Source organism: Panulirus ornatus, chromosome 5, assembly GCF_036320965.1.
Source record: "Panulirus ornatus isolate Po-2019 chromosome 5, ASM3632096v1, whole genome shotgun sequence".
In the NCBI taxonomy this organism is placed as follows: Eukaryota; Metazoa; Arthropoda; class Malacostraca; order Decapoda; family Palinuridae; genus Panulirus; species Panulirus ornatus.
The window spans coordinates 31,077,312-31,099,445 of NC_092228.1; the positions used below are offsets into that span (position 1 = coordinate 31,077,312).

At 40.5% G+C, this 22,134-nt stretch overlaps 1 protein-coding gene across 1 annotated transcript; it reads right to left on the reverse strand.

Moving 5' to 3' along the window:
• Positions 1 to 3,356: 3,356 nt before the first annotated feature.
• LOC139748652 (C-type lectin domain family 4 member D-like) lies at positions 3,357 to 21,316 on the reverse strand. Its single transcript, XM_071661912.1, has 3 exons — positions 21,274 to 21,316; positions 16,059 to 16,229; positions 3,357 to 5,744 (listed from the first exon to the last, which is right to left on the reverse strand). The coding sequence occupies exons 1-3, from the start codon at positions 21,281 to 21,283 to the stop codon at positions 5,500 to 5,502; spliced, it is 426 nt and encodes a 141-aa protein (XP_071518013.1). The 5' UTR covers positions 21,284 to 21,316; the 3' UTR covers positions 3,357 to 5,499.
• Between the last annotated feature and the right edge of the window lie 818 nt (positions 21,317 to 22,134).

Below are 22,134 nucleotides of genomic sequence, written 5' to 3' on the forward strand. Positions count from 1 at the left end.
GAAGGTACGAAGGAAGGATACAGCAGTGTTCACCAGATGGAGGAATGTACAGTAGTAGCCAATATAGCGACACAGTGTGTAGTGTATCAACAGACCGGCCAGCACCACCACCGACCTAGTGTATGGGTCAGAGGTAAACAAACCAGTAGACGAAGGCCAATGTACACCAGGCCATCATTTCTTCATACTAGAGTTATCATAATTGCACTTCTGCCGTGTGGTGATATGATCCAAATCCTGGTCCCAGATAAGTGTTAGGATAGATAATGATAATCAGCCAAGCAGAGAAAGGAAGAGACGGACGAAATGTCCGTATGAGAACTGTGGTAAATGCCCATGTGTGCACTGTGGTAAATGCCCATGTGTGCACTGTTGTAAATGCCCAAGTGAGCAATAAGATTAAGTGTGATAAATGCAACGAAAATAGACATGACCAGTTACTAAGGCAAGAGATTATAGGCAGTGAGGCCAGGGGGAATTAGATCAACACAAAGGAAGGTAGAAATGGGAATACTAATCAAGATAAAGTCAGCAGAAGAAAACACGAGGAGGATAATGATATAAAGGAAAAGAAATTAAGAAAATGTGTGATTATTGTGAAGGAGACATATACAAAAACAGTCAGATTGCTACATGTGGCTTCTGTAGCAGAGTGATTCGTTTAAGGTACAGTAAGGAAAATGTCGATCTTATATGTAATAAATGTTATCTACTGGAGTTACCCTTTTCACGATGTGAGGAGAAATTTGATGCATTATGCAGTAGAATGTGAGGACAATTTAGACTCAGGTATATCAAATGTGGACCCAAGTGATGAATATGTAGGTAATACAAGACCATCTGAAGGTAGAGAAATTTTTGAATGCTTTGAAAAGGAAGATTTGCACATTTTTTTATGTAAATAGTCGATCACTTGCATATAAGATGGAAGAGAATAAAATATTTGCACTTACAACAAAAACTGCAGTGATATGTATCACAGAAACCTGGCTTGATAATTGAGTGATCAATTGAGAAATAGATATGGCAGGATGTAATGTAATTAGGAAAGAGAGAAACAAAATTGGAGGAGGAGACTGTATGTACGTCAAAACATGTTTAACATTTAACCAAAGGAATGATTTAGAAATTGACAAGCTAGAAGCAGCCTGGTGTGTAATCTTGCTCACAAAAACTAAACTAATTGTAGTTAGATGCTGTTAGAAACCTCCTGAGCAAAAACAGATTTATAGAATTGTTAGAAGAATGTATTTCAAAAATTTGCTATGAAACGGAATTTCTAATTATTGGGGACATGAATATTTGTGTTTATAAACAATCAGGATACCTGTATAAAAGATCAGGATACCTGTATAAAAATCAGGATACCTGTATGAAAATCATGATGTCTGTATAGATCAGGATACCTGAATAAAAGATCAGGATACCTGTATAAAAGATCAGGATACCTGTATAAAAATCATGATATCTGTATAGATCAGGATACCTGGATGAAAGATCAGGATACCTGTATAAAAGATAAGGATACCTGTACAAAAATCAGGATACCTGCACAGAAAATCAAGATAGCTGTATAAAGATTCAGGATACCTGTATAAAAATCAAGATACCTGTATGAAAATCAGGATACCTGTATGAAAATCAGGATACCTGTATGAAAATCAGGATACCTGTATAAAAATCAGGATACCTGGATGAAAAATCAGGATACCTGTATAAAGAATTAGGATACCTCTATAAAGAATTAGGATACCTGTATTAAAAACTAGCATTGCCAACAGATATTAGTGATCATTATGTAACATGTTATACAAAGAAAGTACTTAAGGAATGTGTAAATAAGCATAACGGTATTAAATTTAGGTCAATGAAACATACAATGTGCAGGAATTTACTGAGAAATTAGCAAGTGAGAATTGGATTCATGTTTATAATGGTGAAACAGTTGATGATGCATTGGATAACTTTAGGATATTGTAATTAAAGTATTTGACAAGGTAGCTCCCATTAAGAAAGTCAGAATCAAACAAAGGACAGAGCCCTGGATAACTACAGAAATGCTTGAGAGGTTAAAAGAAGTGGATGAACTTTTGGCTGAATACAAGAAAGATAAAGGAAATTAAGAGAAATTTGACAAGTTCTGTAAAGTAAGAGATAAGATACAAGACATTAAGAAAATTAGATCAGATTATATTTTTGATAAAATGCAAGCAAGTGATAATTATAGCAAGGCATTGTGGAAACAACTGAAAAACTTATATCACTCAGGTAAAGTAAAGGAAAATTCAAAAACATCCATCAAGACTGAAGTGAACTGTGGTTTGAGGGAAAAAAGATCACAACATATTTTCATAAATTTTTGTAGCATCAAATTTAGTTATTGAATTGCCATATGCTCCCAGGATTTTCAGCACTGATTCTAATATTTTTAAAAACCATAATGGATCAAAAAGAATCACAGAAAAAAGTCTTGGGCTTACAGAAGTAACAGAAGAGTATATTCTTACTGTAATAAGGGGGCTAAGGCTAATAGAAGTATAGGGGTAGATGGTTTACCAGCAAGGCTCATAAAAAGGACGTGGCACCAGTACTGAAAGGACCAATAACACAAATTGTAAATCTATTTATAATACAAGTGAAGTACCGGCTGGGCCATAGGAAGCTAGAGTCAAACCATTGTACAAAAAGAATAATAGGCAAGAAGTAGGACATTACAAACCAGTCAGTACAGTAAATGTAAAATCAAAAGTACTGGAAACGGTTGTTTATGATCAATTAGCAAATTACCTAATTTTAGATAATGTTACATACAATTTTCAGTCAGGATTCAGGTTAATGTGCTCCACAGATACATGTTTGGTCTACCTTTTAGACTTACTTGAAACTTATATATCAATAGGAAACTATACAGGACTTGTACTTTTGGACCAACAAAAATCATCACATTTTCGTGAAAAATTAAAAGCAATGGAGATAAAGTCTGTGGAATGGTTTTACTTACATCAGACTTGGGGGAATCAAGTAGTTAAAATGGATGAATATTATTCCGTACAATGTAGTATATCTTGTGGAGTTCCACAGGGATGTATTTTAGGACCATTATTATTTTCATGCAATGTAAATGACATGAAAATTAGTGTCACATACCAACTTCTTCTTTATTCTGATGACAGTGTTCTAATTGTATCGCACAAGGATGCTAATCTTATGTCAAATAGATTAGGAAAAGAACTTTAAGCATGTGATAATTAGATGATTGATAACCGATGTTATGATAGGATCGAAAAGAAAACTAGAGATGGTAAATAACTGTGCAATAACATGTTATGGTCAGGTAATACAAGGAGTAAAGTCAGTAAAGTATCTAGGAGTTTATTAGGATTAATGTGCCTCAGGGGAGTTAAACTGTCAGTTTATAATCAATATAATAGATTCAAGATTAAACATTTTTATGCAGACAAACAAATGGCTTTAATCAGAAAATTAAGAAAACTTTATATTATGCTTTCATTCAACCTCATTTTGATTATGTATATTCTTCTTGGTATTCTGGAGTAAGCAGTAAATCCAAAAAGCAGCTACACGTTTGTCAAAACAAAATTATTAGATTTATTGTAAGAGTAGACCGCAGAGGTCACACTGGCCAAGCAGAGAGGGAGAAAGTAAACATGTTAAGTGTAGAGAATAGGGTTAAGCAAATAAAACTGAATCATGTCTTTAACATATACAGCAACATTGGGCCCACATATCTTACAGAAAATGTTCATAGGGTAGTAGATAAGCAATCAATCAGGACTAGACATAGTGAATTTAACTTTTGTGTAACAAGAGCCAAGGGAACTGCAGCTCATGCCTTCGATCATACAGTCATTAAAGACTGGAATTCATTTCTACGTAATATACAATGTATGGAATAGAAAAACCTGTTTAAATCAGTAGTTAGGAAACATCTTATTGACGAAGAAAGATTCTCTTAACTAAATGATTTTGTATATTACTAGACATGTAAGTAATATTATGCATGGTGTTTTGAAACTCTTTAACTGTTTTAAAGAGAGGGGTATGCAATGTGCATATGTGTCTTGTATGGTGTGCGGTGGCTCTTTTGTTGACCACTCCATCTTGCCACAATACAAGGACCCAACTGGAAACATGCTTGTAAAAGTTTAGTGGGTTATCTTAGTGGAAGATACTATGTACCTTATTGTGGTGTATTGCACATATGTATACCTATCATAATGTACTGGAGTCCTGAATAAATTAAATCAATCAATTAATGAATCAATCAAACAGAAGCCATTATCTCAGAGCTCTATCTTAATGGGCCTATGGGCTGATTATACACCCTCAAAGGAAGGAGTGAGGTCGTAACACTTATCACTGCTCCACTCAGTTTTATGACCAAAGTCTTTAAGGTGGACAAATATTGCATCAGATTCTTGGCCATACCTAACACTATTTCAATGTTGTTTATCCCTAATATTAAGAACAGTACTTGTTTGGCCAATGTAAAAGTGATCACATTATTTACCGGGGGTATTGTACACACAACACTTCTGAGAAGTCATAGAAATTCTGATAAGACTTTCCTTATCTGTATAGTTACTGCTGAAGACTAAATCAATATTAGATTTTTTTAACACAATAGAAACATCAAGAAAGTTCTCATAATAGGGCAATGCCAACAAGTTCTTGTTGACAAATGGTTTTGGATGAACATTGTAAAAAGAATTTCTAGCAAGATTGCAAGCTGAATGAATGAAATAACTGTTATACTATAGTTTATAACCAGAGATATTGCAGAGCTCATTGTCAGTGAATTCTAGAATATATATACAAAATGCTCTAAGAACCACTATTATATGAACAGAACTTTTCATTACTAGTCTACTCATCACAATAAAGTGAAACCTGTTTTTATTAATCTTTCTTATAGTATTTCTCAAATGTAGACCAGAAGTCATGATGATGAACGCTGCAATTTATGATATTAGTTATAGAACTGGGCTGACAAAGTTCTGGTGGTGAACAATAACTGACTTAAAAGTGGTTGAGTAGGACTCTGGGTCGACAGGCATTGTTGGAATATATATCGAGAGAGTCTTGCATTAGAGAGCTTACTGGATGAAAACGTGCTGAGAGGGGATGCAGGTGGAATGTCTGATAATTACTTTGTGGAAGTAAGTGAAAAGGTTATAATGGGTTCAGGGAAAGAGGATATGGCATACATTTGAAAGAACTGGTGAAAGTGAGTGAGTATAGGAAACGAACTTTTGCGCTGTTATACCACGAGATATTAAGTGAAATCAACTTCATCTATAACAGCTACCTTGGCTAGCACGAGCGACTTTGTAATGCTCTGCCCATACGTAATGACAGGACAGTGGGAAGGATATGTAACCTTTGTCATTGATTGAAAAATTCATCATGGGGTTTCACATGTTACAATGTTCCACCGTCATATCTTTTGTACAGGTAACACTCGCTTACATTATCGTGTTAAGCTTCACATATGGCATGACCATTTTCGTAGTTACATGAAGCGTCACAGAAATACAAATGTTTAGATGGATCAAGAATGAGACAGTTCTGTTCTTCTCCACCAGTTGGCTCTTGATAGTTGTCCCTTCCATAGTTAGCCCAGAATGGAGTGCCCATCTGGACGATCGACTCGTCCACCCAGCGCCACACTCCTTCCTGTACTTTGTCCGTCGCCCCGAGCCAGTAATTAAGGTCTGCCCAGCCTGTGCCAAGTGGAAGAATGATCTCCATGAAGGTTTATTTCACAATGCTGCAACGTTTTTCTCTATATATCATACATTAAACTTTTTCAACTTGTATGTTCAAAAACAGGAAAAGAACGATTCATGAATTATCATTTTCACAGCATTTCGTCTGAATCCTATGAGAAAAACACTCATGGAACATAATTCGAACAAATGCACAATAGCTAAACTTTGTACATACAGTCAATACTCCTTCATATATCCCTCATTCACCGCCTAATATTCCTGTATGTAGTATATTTACAGACACAGATCACACCCGAAGCTCAGGGTATAATAGAGAGAACGGATGGATGGATACAGATCACGCCAGAAGCTCAGAAGAGCAGGTCAGGATACACAGGCATCGGGGTGTCAGATCCGATCATATTTCTCCTCGTTAAGAACAAACTGTGGCATTGGATGACAACATATTGTGTGCTTGTTTCATTACCTGGACAACCCTACATCCACCACTTGTTAGTTGTAATGTGATTGTGACAAAGTTCTACTATTCTATTTGGCGTCAATGATAGATTTCGATGTTAGTTTTTATGGTGAAGGCTCCAGTCACGGACGGAAGTCCACATCAACACTGGGCCTTAATTGAAATACTGAATTATGAAACGTAAAAAGTAAAGGGAAAATATTGACGAATTTTGGAGGAATTTAGAAACCTGCTTTCTGAAATGTGCTAGATCATAGTCACAGAGGAAGACATTAGAAAGTAGAGAGTTCTAAAGTTTCGACGTGTAGGGAAAGAAGCAGCTGTCAAAACGGCCTACCCTTGAGTTGCCGTTGGCCACACAATAACCATGTGACGCAGCAGCTTGCTAAGTATTGCATGGTCTTGTTAGTCGTGTGGACATACGAGCAGCCAGCTTCCGAAGGGAAAAAGAAAAGTAGCACCAACAGAAGAGGGAAAATCAACGAACATTGCGGCGTAGGACAAGGTGGTCAAGTTTGGAAGTTAGCCTAGGAGAGTATATAAGTCACATCGCTTCCAACTCACTCTCAAGCAAGGATGCAGAGCTAGAACCATCCTAAATGTGAGAGCAGTACTCCACACAAGGATGAATGAATCCTTTCTATAAACGGAGCAACTGTTCAGAAATGAAGAAGTTTCGACAGCTTAACAGAACACCCAGTTTCTTACAGGCAGACTTAGCTGTTCCTGTGATGTGCGGTTTCCAAGAAAGTGTGGATGTTACAAAGCTTTTAACGTAAACATGACAAGTTTTAGTATGAATTATAAGCAATTTCTTAATTGTCTTGAATTATTAATATGATTCTGGATTGTTTATTCAGCTTGATTATCCACAAAAACTGATCATAAAGTCAGTATTATGTCTTCACACACTTCATATAATGATGTGACAATTTAGATGACTTGACTTGAGTGCTCAAATGCCACCCCAAATTACTTTTTTCCTCATAATATTTTGTGATCCACGAGTCCTCTGCCTGTACACACTCCCCATACACAGTTGCCAATCATTCATCCATTTCTTTGGCAGGATAGAAATTCTTGGCCGCTTGGGCTGATATGTTTTCGAGAAAATATGTTACTGATGAGAGGGAAGTCTTTAACTGCAGTATGGGATGCATGAAGAAGGAAAATGACAGAAGTGAATGATTATACCAATGAAAAAAGAAAATGTCATTCCGCCGTTCCCCCAGCACAGTGGGAGCGTCTGAGCAGGGTAAATCCTGGTCCAAAGGTCAACTGCCAGCTGGTCAACTCAAGGGTTCTGAATGTGGTAGAAAACTTCAACGAAGCGAGACGCAGATACATCTTAACGAGACCCATTTACTGAAGAAGACATTTCTGGTAGACCTCTGCATCTTGCCTTATTCTGAGTCTTGCTTCACCATGTATCTTTCCATACCCTTTCTCTTGCCTCACCCTGTCTTGTTTCATCCTGTTTCCTACCTTATTTTGTGTTGCTTCACCTGTGCTTGCCTCACCGAGATTTTGCTTACCTTTGAGTCTTACTTCACACAGTATTGCCCTGTATCTTTACTCCGTCACCCTGTATCTTACCTCACTTGAGTCTTGCCTTACCTTGAGTCTTACATCACCTTGAGTCTTACCTCACCTTGAGTCTTACATCACCTTGAGTCTTACCTCACCTTGAGTCTTACATCACCTTAAGTCTTACCTCACCTTGAGTCTTACATCACCTTGAGTCTTACATCACCTTGAGTCTTACATCACCTTGAGTCTTACCTCACTTTGAGTCTTACATCACCTTGAATCTTACCTCACCTTGAGTCTTACCTCACCTTGAGTCTTACATCACCTTGAGTCTTACATCACCTTGAGTCTTGCATCACCTTGAGTCTTACATCACCTTGAGTCTTACATCACCTTAAGTCTTACCTCACATTGAGTCTTGCATCACCTTGAGTCTCACATCACCTTGAGTCTTACCTCACATTGAGTCTTACATCACCTTGAGTCTTACATCACCTTGAGTCTTACCTCACATTGAGTCTTACATCACCTTGAGTCTTACCTCACCTTGAGTCTTACATCACCTTGAGTCTTACCTCACATTGAGTCTTACCTCACCTTGAGTCTTACATCACCTTGAGTCTTACCTCACATTGAGTCTTACCTCACCTTGAGTCTTACATCACCTTGAGTCTTACCTCACATTGAGTCTTACATCACCTTGAGTCTTACCTCACCTTGAGTCTTACCTCACATTGAGTCTTACATCACCTTGAGTCTTACCTCACCTTGAGTCTTGCATCACCTTAAGTCTTACCTCACCTTGAGTCTTACATCACCTTGAGTCTTACATCACCTTGAGTCTTACATCACCTTAAGTTTTACCTCACATTGAGTCTTACCTCACCTTGAGTCTTACCTCACATTGAGTCTTACATCACCTTGAGTCTTACATCACCTTGAGTCTTACCTCAACTTATGTCTTACCTCACCTTGAGTCTTACATCACCTTAAGTCTTACCTCACATTGAGTCTTGCATCACCTTGAGTCGTACATCACCTTGAGTCTTACCTCACCTTGAGTCTTACCTCAACTTATGTCTTACCTCACCTTGAGTCTTACCTCACATTGAGTCTTACATCACCTTGAGTCTTACATCACCTTAAGTCTTACCTCACATTGAGTCTTACCTCACCTTGAGTCTTACCTCACATTGAGTCTCACATCACCTTGAGTCTTACCTCACCTTGAGTCTTACATCACCTTAAGTCTTACCTCACATTGAGTCTTGCATCACCTTGAGTCTTACATCACCTTGAGTCTTACCTCACCTTGAGTCTTACCTCAACTTATGTCTTACCTCACCTTGAGTCTTACCTCATCTTATGTCTTACCTCACCTTGAGTCTTACCTCATCTTATGTCTTACCTCACCTTGAGTCTTACCTCACCATATGTCTTACCTCACATTCAGTCTTACCTCATCTTCAGTCTTACCTCACCTAGATTCTTACCTCACCAATCTTGCCTCACCGTATCTTGCATTATCTTGACTTGCCTCACCTAATCTTGTATTATTCTGTCTTGTCTCACCTCATCTTGTATTATTCTGTCTTGCCTCACCCTGTCTTGTGTTTTCTTGTCTTATCCATCTCGTCTTTTCCCTGAACCTGTGTCTTGCCTCACCCTGTTTTGCAATCTCTGGTCTTGACTCATCCTATACCTTTCCTCTTCCTATGTCTAGCATAATTCTGTTTCCTGTTTTCTTGTCTTTCCTCACCCGCGTCTTGCCTTACCCGAGGTCTTACTAGAACATGACACAGACATCCCTAGCTATTGCTGTTTCCTATCACAAATCTACATTCATAAGAACATGAGATGTACACTATGTGCAGGGAAACAGAAGGTGTACGCTATGTGCAGGGATACATAAGATACACACTATGTGCAGGGATACATAAGATGTACACTGTGTGCATGGAAACATTAGGTGTACGCTATGTGCAGGGAAACATTAGGTGTACGCTATGTGCAGGGAAACATTAGGTGTCCACTATGTGCAGGGAAACATAATGTGTGCGCTATGTGCAGGGAAACATAAGGTGTGCGTTATGCGGAGATAAACATAAAATGTACACTATGTGCAGGGAAACATTAGGTGTCCACTATGTGCAGGGAAACATAAGGTGTGCGCTATGTGTAGGGAAACATAAGGTGTGCGTTATGCGGAGATAAACATAAAATGTACACTATGTGCAGGGAAACATTAGGTGTACGCTATGTGGAAGAAAACATAAGGTATGCGCTATGTGCCGGGAAACATAAGGTGTGCGCTATGCGCAGATAAACATAAAATGTACACTATGTGCAGGGAAACATTAGGTGTACGCTATGTGGAAGAAAACATAAGGTGTGCGCTATATGCAGGGAAATATAAGGTGTGCGCTATGTGCAAGGAAACATAAGGTGTGCGCTATGTGCAGAGAAATATAAGATGCACACAATGTGCAGGGTAACATTAGGTGTACGCTATGTGCAATGAAACATAAGGCGTGCGCTATGTGAGGGAAACATAAGGTGTGAGCTATGTGCAGGGAAAAATAAGGTGTGCGCTATGTGTAGAGAAATATAAGATGGACACTATATACAGGGACACATTAGGTGTACGGTATTTGCAGGGAAACGTAAGGTGTGCGCTATGTGCAAGGAAACAAAAGGTGTGCGCTATGTGTAGGGAAACATAAGGTGTGAGCTATGTGCAGGGAAACACAATATGTACACTATGTGCAGGGAAAAATTAGGTGTACGCTATGTGCAGGGAATCTTGAGGTGTGCGCTATGTGCAGGGAAACATAAGGTGTTCACTATGTGCAGAGATACATAAGGTGTACACTATGTGTAGGGAGGCGTAGGGTGTACGCTATGTACAGGAATACATAAGGCGTACACTATGTGCAGTAAAACATTAGGTGTGCGCTATGTGCAGGGAAACATAAGGTGTACACTATGTGCAAGGATACATAAGATGTACACTATGTGCAGGGAAACATTAGGTGTGCGCTATGTGCAGGGAAACATAAGGTATACACTATGTGCAGGGATACATAAGGTGTACACTATGTACAGGGATACATAAGATTTACACTCTGTGCAGGGATACATAAGGTGTACACTATGTGCAAGAAAGCATTAGGTGTACGCTATGTGCAGGGAACATAAGGTTTTCACTATGTGCAGGGATATATAAGGTGTACACTATATGCAGGGATACATAAGATGTACACTATGTGCAGGGAAACATAAGGTGCACGCTATATGCAGGGATACATGAAGTGTACGCTATGTGCAGGAAAACATAAGGTGTGCGCTAATGCAGGGATACATAAGGTGTGCGCTATGTGCAGGAAAACATAAGGTGTACGCTATGTGCAAGGAAACATATGATGTGCGCTATGTGCAAGGAAATATAAAGTGTGCGCTATGTGCAGGGATACATAAGATGTAAACTATGTGCAGGGAAATATAAGGTGTACATTATGTGCAGAGATTCTTAAGGTGTACGCTCTGCGCAGGGAAAAATAAGGTGACCCTATGTGCAGGGATACATAAGATGTACGCTATGTGCAGGGAAACATTAGGTGTACAGTATACGCAGGGATACATAAGGTGTACGCTATGTGCAGGGAAACATTAGGTGTACGCTATGTTCAGGGAAACATTAGGTGTACGCTATGTGCAGGAAAACATTAGGTGTACGCTATGTGCAAGGAAACATATGATGTGCGCTATGTGCAAGGAAATATAAAGTGTGCGCTATGTGCAGGGAAACTTTAGGTGTACACTATGTGCAGGGAAACATAAGGTGTGCGCTATGTGCAGGAAACAAAAGGTGTGCGCTATGTGGAGCTAAAAATAAGGTGCGCGCTATATGCAGAGAAACATAGAATATACGCTATGTGCAGGGAAACATTAGGTGTACGCTATGTGCAGGGAAACATAAGGTGTGCGCTATGTACAGGGTAGCATAAGGTGTGCGCTATGTGCAGGGAAAGATAAGGTGCACGCTATGTGCAGAGAAATATAAGATGTACACTATGTGCAGGGAAACATTAGGTGTACGTTATGTGCAGGGAAACATAAGGTGTGCGCTATATTCAGGGAAACATAAGGTGTGCGCTATGTGTAGGGAAACATAAAGGTGTGCGCTATGTGCAGAGAAACATAAGGTGTACACTATGTGCAAGGAAACATTAGGTATACGCTATGTGCAGGGAAAGATCAGGTGTGCGCTATGTGCAGGGAAACATAAGGTGTACACTATGTGTAGGGAAACATGAGGTGTGCGCTATGTGCAGGGAAACATATGGTCGACACTATGTGCAGGGCAACTAAGGTGTGCGCTGTGTGCAGGGAAACATTAGGTGTACACTCTGAGCAGGGAAACATAAGGTGTGGGCCATGTAGAGTGAAACATAAGGTGTGCGCTATGTGCAGGAAAACATAAGATGTACACTATATGCAGGGAAACAATAGGTGATCGCTATGTGCAGGGAAACATAAGGTGTGCACTGTGTACATGGATAAATAAGGTGTACACTATGTGCAGGGAAACATTAGGTGTACGCTATGTGCAGGGATACATAAGGTGTGGGCTATGGGCAGGGATACATAAGATGTACGCTATGTGCGGGGAAACATTAGGTGTACGCAATGTGCGGAGAAACATTAGGTGTATGCTATGTGCTGGAAACATTAGGTGTACGCTAAGTGCAGCAAAACAAAAGATGTACGCTAATTGCAAGGAAATATAAGGTGTGCACTATGTTCAGCGAAACATTAGGTGTGCACTATGTGCAGGGAAACATAAGGTGTGCGCTATGTGCAGGGAAATATAAGGTGTGCGCTATGTGCAGGGAAACATTAGGTGTACGGTATATGCAGAGAAACATAAAACGTACATTATGTGCAGGGAAACATTAGGTGTACGGTATGTGCAGGAAAACATTAGGTGTGCGCTATGTGCAGAGAAACATAAGGTGTGCGCTATGTGCAGAGAAATATAAGATGTACACTATGTGCTGGGGAACATTAGGTGTACACTATGTGCTGGGGAACATAAGGTGTGCGCTATGTGCAGGGAAAAATAAGGTGTGCGATATGTGCAGGGAAAAATAAGGTGTGCGATATGTGCAGGGAAACATAAGATGTACACTATGTGCAGGGAAACATTAGGTGTACGCTATGTGCAGGGAAACATAAGGTGTGCGTTATTTGCAGGGAAACCTAAGATGCACACTATGTGCAAGGATACATAAGGTGTACACTTTGTGCAGGGAGACGTAGGGTGTACGCTATGTGCAAGGATACACAAGGCCTACACTATGTGCAGGGAAACATTAGGTGTGCGCTATGTGCAGGGATACATAAGGTGTACACTATGTGCAAGGATACCTAAGATGTACATTATGTGCAGGGAAACATTAGGTGTACGTTATGTGCACGGAAACATAAGGTGTACGCAATGTGCAGGGAAACATAAGGTGTACACTATGTGCAGGGATACATAAGGTGCACACTATGTGCAGGGAGACGTAGGGTGTACACCATGTGCAGGAATACATAAGGCCTACACTATGTGCAGGGAAACATTAGGTGTGCGCTATGTGCAGTGAAACATAAGGTGTACACTGTGTGCAAGGATACATAAGATGTACGCTATGTGCAGGGAAACAAAAGGTGTGCGCAATGTGCAGAGAAACATAAGGTGTGCGCTATGTGCCGAGAAACATAAGATGTACACTATGTGCAGGGAAACATTAGGTGTACGCTATGTGCAGGAAAACATAAGGTGTGCGCTATGTGCAGGGGAACATAAGTTGTCTGCTAGTGCAGGGAAAAATAAGGTGTGCGCTATGTGCAGAGAAATATAAGATGTACACTATGTGCTGGAAAATATTAGGTGTTCGCTATGTGCAGGGAAACATAGGTGTGTGCTATGTGCAGGGAAACATAAGATGTGAGCTATGTGCAGGGAAAAATAAGGTGTGCGCTATGTGCAGAGAAGCATAAGATGTACACTATGTGAAGGGAAACATTAGGTGTACGCTATGTGCAGGGAATGATCAGGTGTGCGCTATGTGCAGGGAAACATATGGTGTACACTATGTGCAAGGATACATAAGATGTACACTATTTTCAGGGAAAGATAAGGTGCACGCTATGTTGACGGAAACATAAGGTGTGCGCTATATGCAGGGAAACATAAGGTGTATACTATGTGCATGGATAAATAAGGTGCACATTATGTGCAGGGATACATAAGGCCTACACTACGTGCAGGGAAACGTTAGGTGTGCGCTCTGTGCAGGGAAACAAAAGGTGTACACTGTGTGCAAGGATATATAAGATGTACATTATGTGCAGGAAAACATTAGGTGTACGCTATGTGCAGGGAAACATAAGGTGCACGCTATGTACAGGGATACATAAGGTGTACGCTATGTGCAGGAAAACGTAAGGTGTTCGCTATTGCAGGGATACATAAGGTGTTTGCTATCTGCAGGGAAACATAAGTTGTACGCTATGTGCAGGGACACATAAGATGTACACTATGTGCAGGAAAACTTAAGGTGTACGATATGTGCAGGGAAGCATAACGTGTACTCTATGTGCAGGGAAACATAAGGTGCACGCTATGTGCACGGAAACATAAGGTATACGCTATGTGCAGGGATACATAAGGTGTACGCTATGTGTAGGGAAACATAAGGTGTGCGCTATGTGCAGGGATACATAAGGTGTACGCTATGTTCAGGCAAACATTTGGCGTACGCTATTTGCAAGGAAACTTTAGGTGTACGCTATGTGCAGGAAAACATTAGGTGTACGTTATGTGCAGGGATACATAAGATGTGCGCTATGTGCAAGAAAATATAAGGTGTGCGCTATGTGCAGGGAAACGTTAGGTGTACACTATGTGCAGGAAAACCTAAGGTGTGCGCTATGTGTAGGGAAACATTAGGTGTGCGCTATGTGCAGAGAAAAAAAATGTACGCTATGTGCAGGGAAACATTAGGTGTACGCTATGTGCAGGAAAACATAAGGTGTGCGCTATGTGCAGGGAAACATAAGGTGTGCGCTATGTGCAAGGAAAAATAAGGTGTGCGTTATGTGCAGAGAAATATAAGATATACACTATGTGCAGGGAAACATTAGGTGTACGCTATGCGCAGGGAAACATAAGGTGTGCGCTATGTGCAGAGAAACATAAGATGTACACTATGTGGAGGGAAACATTAGGTGTACGATGTGTGAAGGGAAACATAAGGTATGCGCTATATGTCAGGGAAACATAAGGTGTACACTATGTGCAGGGAAAAATAAGGTGTACACTATGTGCAGGAAACATAAGGTGCACGCTATGTGCAGGGCAACATAAGTTGTGCGCTATGTGCAGGGAAACATAATGTGTACACTATGTGCATGGATACATAAGGTGCACACTATGTGCAGGGCAACATAAGGTGTGCGCTGTGTGCAGGAAAACATTAGGTGTACACTCTGTGCTTGGAAACAAAAGGTGTGGGCTATGTGCAGGGAAACAAGGTGTGCTCTATGTGCAGGGAAACATAAGGTGTGCGCTATGTCCAGGGAAACATAAGGTGTGCGCTGTGTACACGGAAACATAAGGTGTACACTATGTGCAGGGAAATATTAAGTGTACACTATGTGCAGGGAAACATAAAGTGTACACTATGTGCATGAATACATAAGGTGTACACTATGTGCAGGGAAACATAAGGTATGCGCTATGTGCAGGGAAACATTAGGTGTATACTATGTGCAGGGAAACATAAGGTGTACACTATATGCAGGGAAACATAAGGTGCATACTATGTGCAGGGAAAACATAAGTTGTACAGTATGTGCATGGATACATAAGGTGTACACTATGTGCAGGGAAACATACTTTATTCCTTCTTGAATCATAATCTTTCCTTTTAACTTACGGATGACAAAAAAAAAAAAAAAGAAAAAAACAACTACATACAAAAATATTTCCAGACAGTTTTTTTTCTGTACATATCATAGCAGGCTTCCAGTTCTACAACCATCATCATAACATCCAGTCTGGTTGTGTCACCATCACTGCACACGTCACCAGCAAGAGTTCTACAACCATCATCATAACATCCAGTCTGGTTGTGCTACCATCACTGCACACGTCACCAGCAAGAGTTCTACAACCATCATCATAACATCCAGTCTGGTTGTGCTACCATCACTGCACACGTCACCAGCAAGAGTTCTACAACCATCATAACCAATAGACTTACCATTCTCGTGCATGTAGACGATGATGTCAGAGAAAAAGTTGCCCGTCTCTACTTTGGCCAGGTCGCCTCCAAGGGATAGGCAGACATTACGGCACTCACGCCAGGTGCCAAAGGTGAAGATGTCAATAAAGATGCACTTCCCTCCCACAGCTTGGAATGGTGCTATGCAGTCTGTGTGTGTGGGAAAAAATGTAGGACACTTTGAGTCAGCACAATAGCGGTCAAAATGATCGTCAAAGGATCAGATGTTCTGATTATATTCAACGTTATCTTGTGAGTGTTTAATCACATCAGCGTCATATTGCGTAGGTATTCTGGTGTCACCTAGTGTAGCCATGTCAACACAAAATTCTTTAGTTTCTCACATGAATCTGCCGCAAATGATGTCTCACCAGCAAACAACAGTTGGCTCACTGCCCCCCCCCCCCCGCCACCTCCTGCAAAAGTGCATATTTACTTTTGGCTTCAAGACCCTTGCACTTAACTCCCTCACCATCGCATACATAAACAAATTCGACAGACATAGCGACACCTAACATCCATGGAACCACTTACCCTCCTCTAACTATTCTCACACCTGCCTTACACTCTTCATAAAGCTTATTCTACAATATATATTCGTAAGACCTTCCACGAGGCATCTCTATCAACCCCATCACATGCTTTCTCCAGATCCTTAAATACTAAATACAAATCCTACGAGCGCTTCCACCAGGATATACTGGACTTTGAACGTGGCTACCAAGGAACATATAACGAGAACATGATGGCTCATTATATCTGGGGTCTGAGTCAGGAAACGGATTTACATTACAATCGTAAATCTCGAAAAACTACTCAATTCTAAGTCTTTTGTGATCACTTTTGTTTAACGATAGTATAAATGCATGTTAGTTTTGATTCATAAGTTGTTCTTTTTCTGACTTTATGTAAAACGTAAGTGCAAACTTACATGTTGTCAAACTGGAAAAGGGTAATTTTCAAAATATCACTGTCCTTGTCACAAAAGCAAAGTTTGAAGGGAATAATAGCCATTTTCTTTACTTTTCACACATAAGCAACTGGGAAATAACATTTACTACCCAGGAACAATAACTGTGTTACACAGTGTTATTCACATTTACGCTCAAATTTTTCGTTTCACACACACACACACACACACACACACACTCACACACACACACACACATACACATACATACATGTATATTCCTACGAGTCCACGGGGAAAATGAAACACGATAAGTTCCCAAGTGCACTTTCGTGTAATAATGATATCATCAGGGGAGACACAAGAAAGAAATATAGCAGTTAGTTGATATACATTGAAGAGACGTAGCTAGAACGCCATTTCGTTAACATATGATTGTCCAAGACAGACAACGAGCGTATCATAAACTTATTGTGTGGACAAGAAGGTGAATTGTTAACACATTTTGTCAACGATAAAGTTATCTAATTTGTATAGACCTTCACTGATATTAAGATTATAATTCTTTGTTTATTTGATAATAGAAGACAATGATATTTCTCGTGGTACTGGAGTTAGAGATGATAACTGAGATGGCATTACTCCAGTCAGTACAATGATCATAGTTTTCAACGTGATTAAACAAGGCATTTGATTCTTGTCTCGTTCTTATACTCTATTTATGTTGCTTAAGTCTAACAGAAAGATCTTGCCAGTCTGCCCAACTAAAAACTTATCACAATTTCAATGTGGCACTTTATAGATGCACCCAGGAGAATTTTCTGATGAATTCCTGATCAAGATATTCTTTATAGTATTATTGTAAAGTGCGTAAGACAAGAGAATAAATGGGAACATCAGTGAAGGGTGCTAATTGGAGATGATAACAAGTAGTGGTGATGTGAGAAGGAGATGGAGTGAGTATTTTGAAGGTTTGCTGAATGTGTTTGATGACAGAGTAGCAGATATAGGGTGTTTTGGTCGAGGTGGTGTGCAAAGTGAGAGGGTCAGGGAGAATGACTTGGTAAACAGAGAAGAGGTAGTGAAAGCTTTGCGGAAAATGAAAGCCGGCAAGGCGGCGGGTTTGGATGGTATTGCAGTGGCATTTATTAAAAAAGTTGGTGATAGCGTTGTTGACTGGTTGGTGCGAATATTCAACGTATGTATGGCTCATGGTGAAGCGCCTGAGGATTGGTGGAATGCATGCATAGTGCCATTGTACAAAAGTAAAGGGGATTAAGGTGAGTGTTCAAATTACAGAGGTATAAGTTTGTTGAGGGTATTGATTGAGAGGGTGAAGGCATGTACAGAGCATCAGACTGGGGAAGAGCAGTGTAGTTTCAGAAGTGGTAGAGGATGTGTGGAGCATGTGTTTGCTTTGAGGAATGTTTGTGAGAAATACTAAGAAAAACAAATGGATTTGTATGTGGCGCATATGGATCTGGAGATGGCATATGATAGAGTTGATAGAGATGCTCTGTGGAATGTAATAAAAGTATATGGTGTGTGAGGTAAGTTGCTGGAAGCAGTAAAAAGTTTTTATCGAGGATGTAAGGCATGTGTACAAGTAGGAAGAGATGGAAGTGACTGGTTCTCAGTGAATGTCGGTTTGCGGCAGGGGTGCGTGATGTCTCCATGGTTGTTTAATTTGTTTATGGATGGGGTTGTTAGGGAGGTGAATGCGAGAGTTTTGGAGAGACGGGCAAGTAAGCAGTCTGTTGTGAATGAGAGGGCTTGGGAAGTGAGTCAGTTGTTCGCTGATGATACAGCGCTGGTGGCTGATTCGGGTGAGAAACTGCAGAAGCTGGTGACTAAGTATGGCAAAGTGTGTGAAAGAAGAAAGCTGAGAGTTAATGTGAACAAGAGCATGGTTATTAGGTACAGTAGGGTAGAGGGACAAGTAAATTGGGAGGTAAGCTTGAATGGAGAAAAACTGGAGGAAGTGAAGTATTTTAGATATCTGGAAGTGGATTTGGCAGCGGATGGAACCATGGAAGCGGAAGTGAGTCACAGGGTGGGGGGAGGGGGCTAAAGTTTTGGGAGCATTGAAGAGTGTGCGGAAGACGAGAACATTATCTCGGAAAGCAAAAATGGGTTTGTTTGAAGGAAAATGTTATATGGATGCGAGTCGTGGGCTATAAATAGTGTTGTACGGAGGAGGGTGGATGTGTTGGGAATGAGATGTTTGAGGACAATATGTGGTGTGAGGTGGTTTGATCGAGTAAGTAATGAAAGGGTAAGAGAGATGTGTGGTAATAAAAACAGTGTGGCTGAAAGAGCAGAAGAGGGTGTATTGAAATAGTTTGGTCACATGGAGAGAATGAGTGAGGAAAGATTGACAAAGAGGATATATGTGTTAGAGGTGGAGGGAACAAGGAGAAGTGGGAGATCAAATTGGATGTGGAAGGATGGAGTGAAAAAGATGTTGAGTGATAGGGGCCTGAACATGCAGGAGGGTAAAAGGCGTGCAAGGCATAGAGTGAACTGGAACGTTGTGGTATACCAGGGTCGACGTGCTGTCAGTGTATTGAACCAGGGCATGTGAAGCGTCTTGGGTAAACCATGGAAAGTTGTGTGGGGGTCTGGATGTGGAAAGGGAGCTGTGGTTTCGTTGCATTATACATGACAGTTAGAGACTGAGTGTGAACGAATGTGACGTTTGTTTTTACCTTCCATGCCTTCCACCCTTCTTTATGTTCAGGCCCCGATTGCTCAAAATCTTTATTACTTCATCCTACCTCCTCAAATTTGGTCTCCCAATTCAGCTTGTTCTCTCCACCTCTGACACTTATGTCTTCTTTGTCAATCTTTCCTCACTCATTCTCTCCATATGCCCAAACCATTTCAACACACCCTCATCTGCTTTCTCAATTACATTCATTTTATTACCACACATCTCTCTTACCATTTTGTTACTTACTCGATCAAAACAACTCACACCACATATTGTGTTCAAACACTTCATTTCCAACACATCCCTCCTCTGTACAATCCAATCTATAGCCCATGCCTCGCATCATGGAACCACTATTCCTTCAAACATTCTCTCTTTCCACATTCTTGATCGCTTCCATAACCTTCGCCCCCTTCCCCACCCAGTGACTCACCTCCGCTTTAGTGGTTCCATTCTCAGCTAAGTCCATTCCCAGATATCTAAAACACTTCACGTCCTCCGTTGTTTCTCCTTTCAAACTTGCATCCCACTTAATTTGTCCTTAACCCTACCGAACCTAAATAACCTAGCTCTTATTCACATTTACTCTCGGCTTCTTTGTTTCACGCACTTTTCCAAACTCAGTCACCAACCTCTGCAGTTTCTCACACGAATCAGCCACTAGGCTGTATCATCGGCGAACAACAACTGACTCACTTTCCAGGCCCTCTCATCCTCAGCAGACTACATAGTCGCTCCTTTCTCCAAAACTCTTGCATTTAAATCGCTAACTAGCCCATTAATGTACAAATTACACAACCATGGAGACATCACGTACCCCTGCCGCAAATCGACATTCACTGGGACCCAATCACTCTCTTTTCTTCATACTTACACACATGCCTTACATCCTCGATAAAATCTTTTCACTGCTTCTAGCAGCTTACCTCACACACTATATATTCTTAAAACCTTCCACAAAGCATCTCTGTCAACCCAGTCGTATGCCTTCTCCAGATCCATAAATGCTACATACAAATCCATCTGTTTTTCTAAGTATTTCTCATACATTCTTCAAAGCAAACACCTGATCCACACATCCTTTACCACTTCTGAAGCCACGCTGCTCTTCCCCAGTCTGATGCTCTGTAATGCTATCTCCCTCTCAATCAATACCCTTCCTTATAATTCCAAGAAAAATGAACAAACATACCTTTGTAATTTGAGCACTCACTTTTATCCCCTTTGCCTTTGTACAGTGGCACTATGCATGCATTCCGCCAATCCTCAGGCACTTCACCATGATCCATACATACATTGAATATCCTTACCAACCTATCAAGAACACAGTCATCCCTTTTTTAATGAATTCCACTGCAATACCATCCAAAACTGCCGCCTTGCCGGATTTCATTTTCCGCAAAGCTTTTACCACCTCTTGCCTCTTAACCAAATCATTCTCCCTGATCCTCTCACTTCGAACACCACCCCGACCATAACACCCTATATCTGCCATTCTTTCATTAAACACATTCAACAAACCTTCAATATATTCACACACGCATATATGAAGATAAAAGAAGACATCTTACCTTTTGGCATCGTCTCCCGGAGCAAGTCAGCTGTAACTGTAGAGGCTCCTGCAAAGAAACGTAAACTTTGTTAATTGATGACCATGTTGGACCTCCACTGATCTAATGGTGCAGTTACCTAGTTCATGATCTTGTTAAGCCATCGTTCTCGGGTTACTGCTAGTTAGTGACTTTACTAGACCTCGACTGATGCAAGGGGTACAATCACCATACACCTGTTCACACCTCACGTTCCTTTTCTTAAACTCCTGTCCACTGAAACACTTTCTAGCATTATCATGATAAAGTCCAAGAAATCTTTACCCTAAGTCCCTGGCACCATGGGTTGCCAAGAATCGCCGGGTTTTCGCCTGATTCTACTGCCAGTGAGAGGGAGGGCTCTGACAGTAGTTGTTGTATCTTCCCCTCCCACGACCTTTCCCTCTCTGTTACACCTTCCTCTTTCTCTATTCATTATACCAACATTCTTGGTCTCTCTAATAATCTCTTTCCATTTGAACACCTTCTGTCTCGTACTTCTCCAAATATCTTACTTCTCTGTGAGCCACAGTTGTATAATGATGTTCTCATAAGTCTCTTTTTCATATCTAACAATAACCTCCACTCACGATTCCAGTTCAGAGGTGGTATTTGTGCTTGTTTCAATATCACCACACACTTGTTGCATGCCGTAAGTCCCCCAAACTGTTTCAAAACTACAACACGCTTGCTCTGTGTCACCTGTTGTTCTACTAATTCTATAAATTTTATATCTTTCTTCGACGATCTAAACTGTAGCATCCTCTCACCCGCAAGCCGAGATCCTCTACCTCGGGAAGTTGAATGTTCAGGTTAGGTAATTGATGAATTTCTCCCATGCGG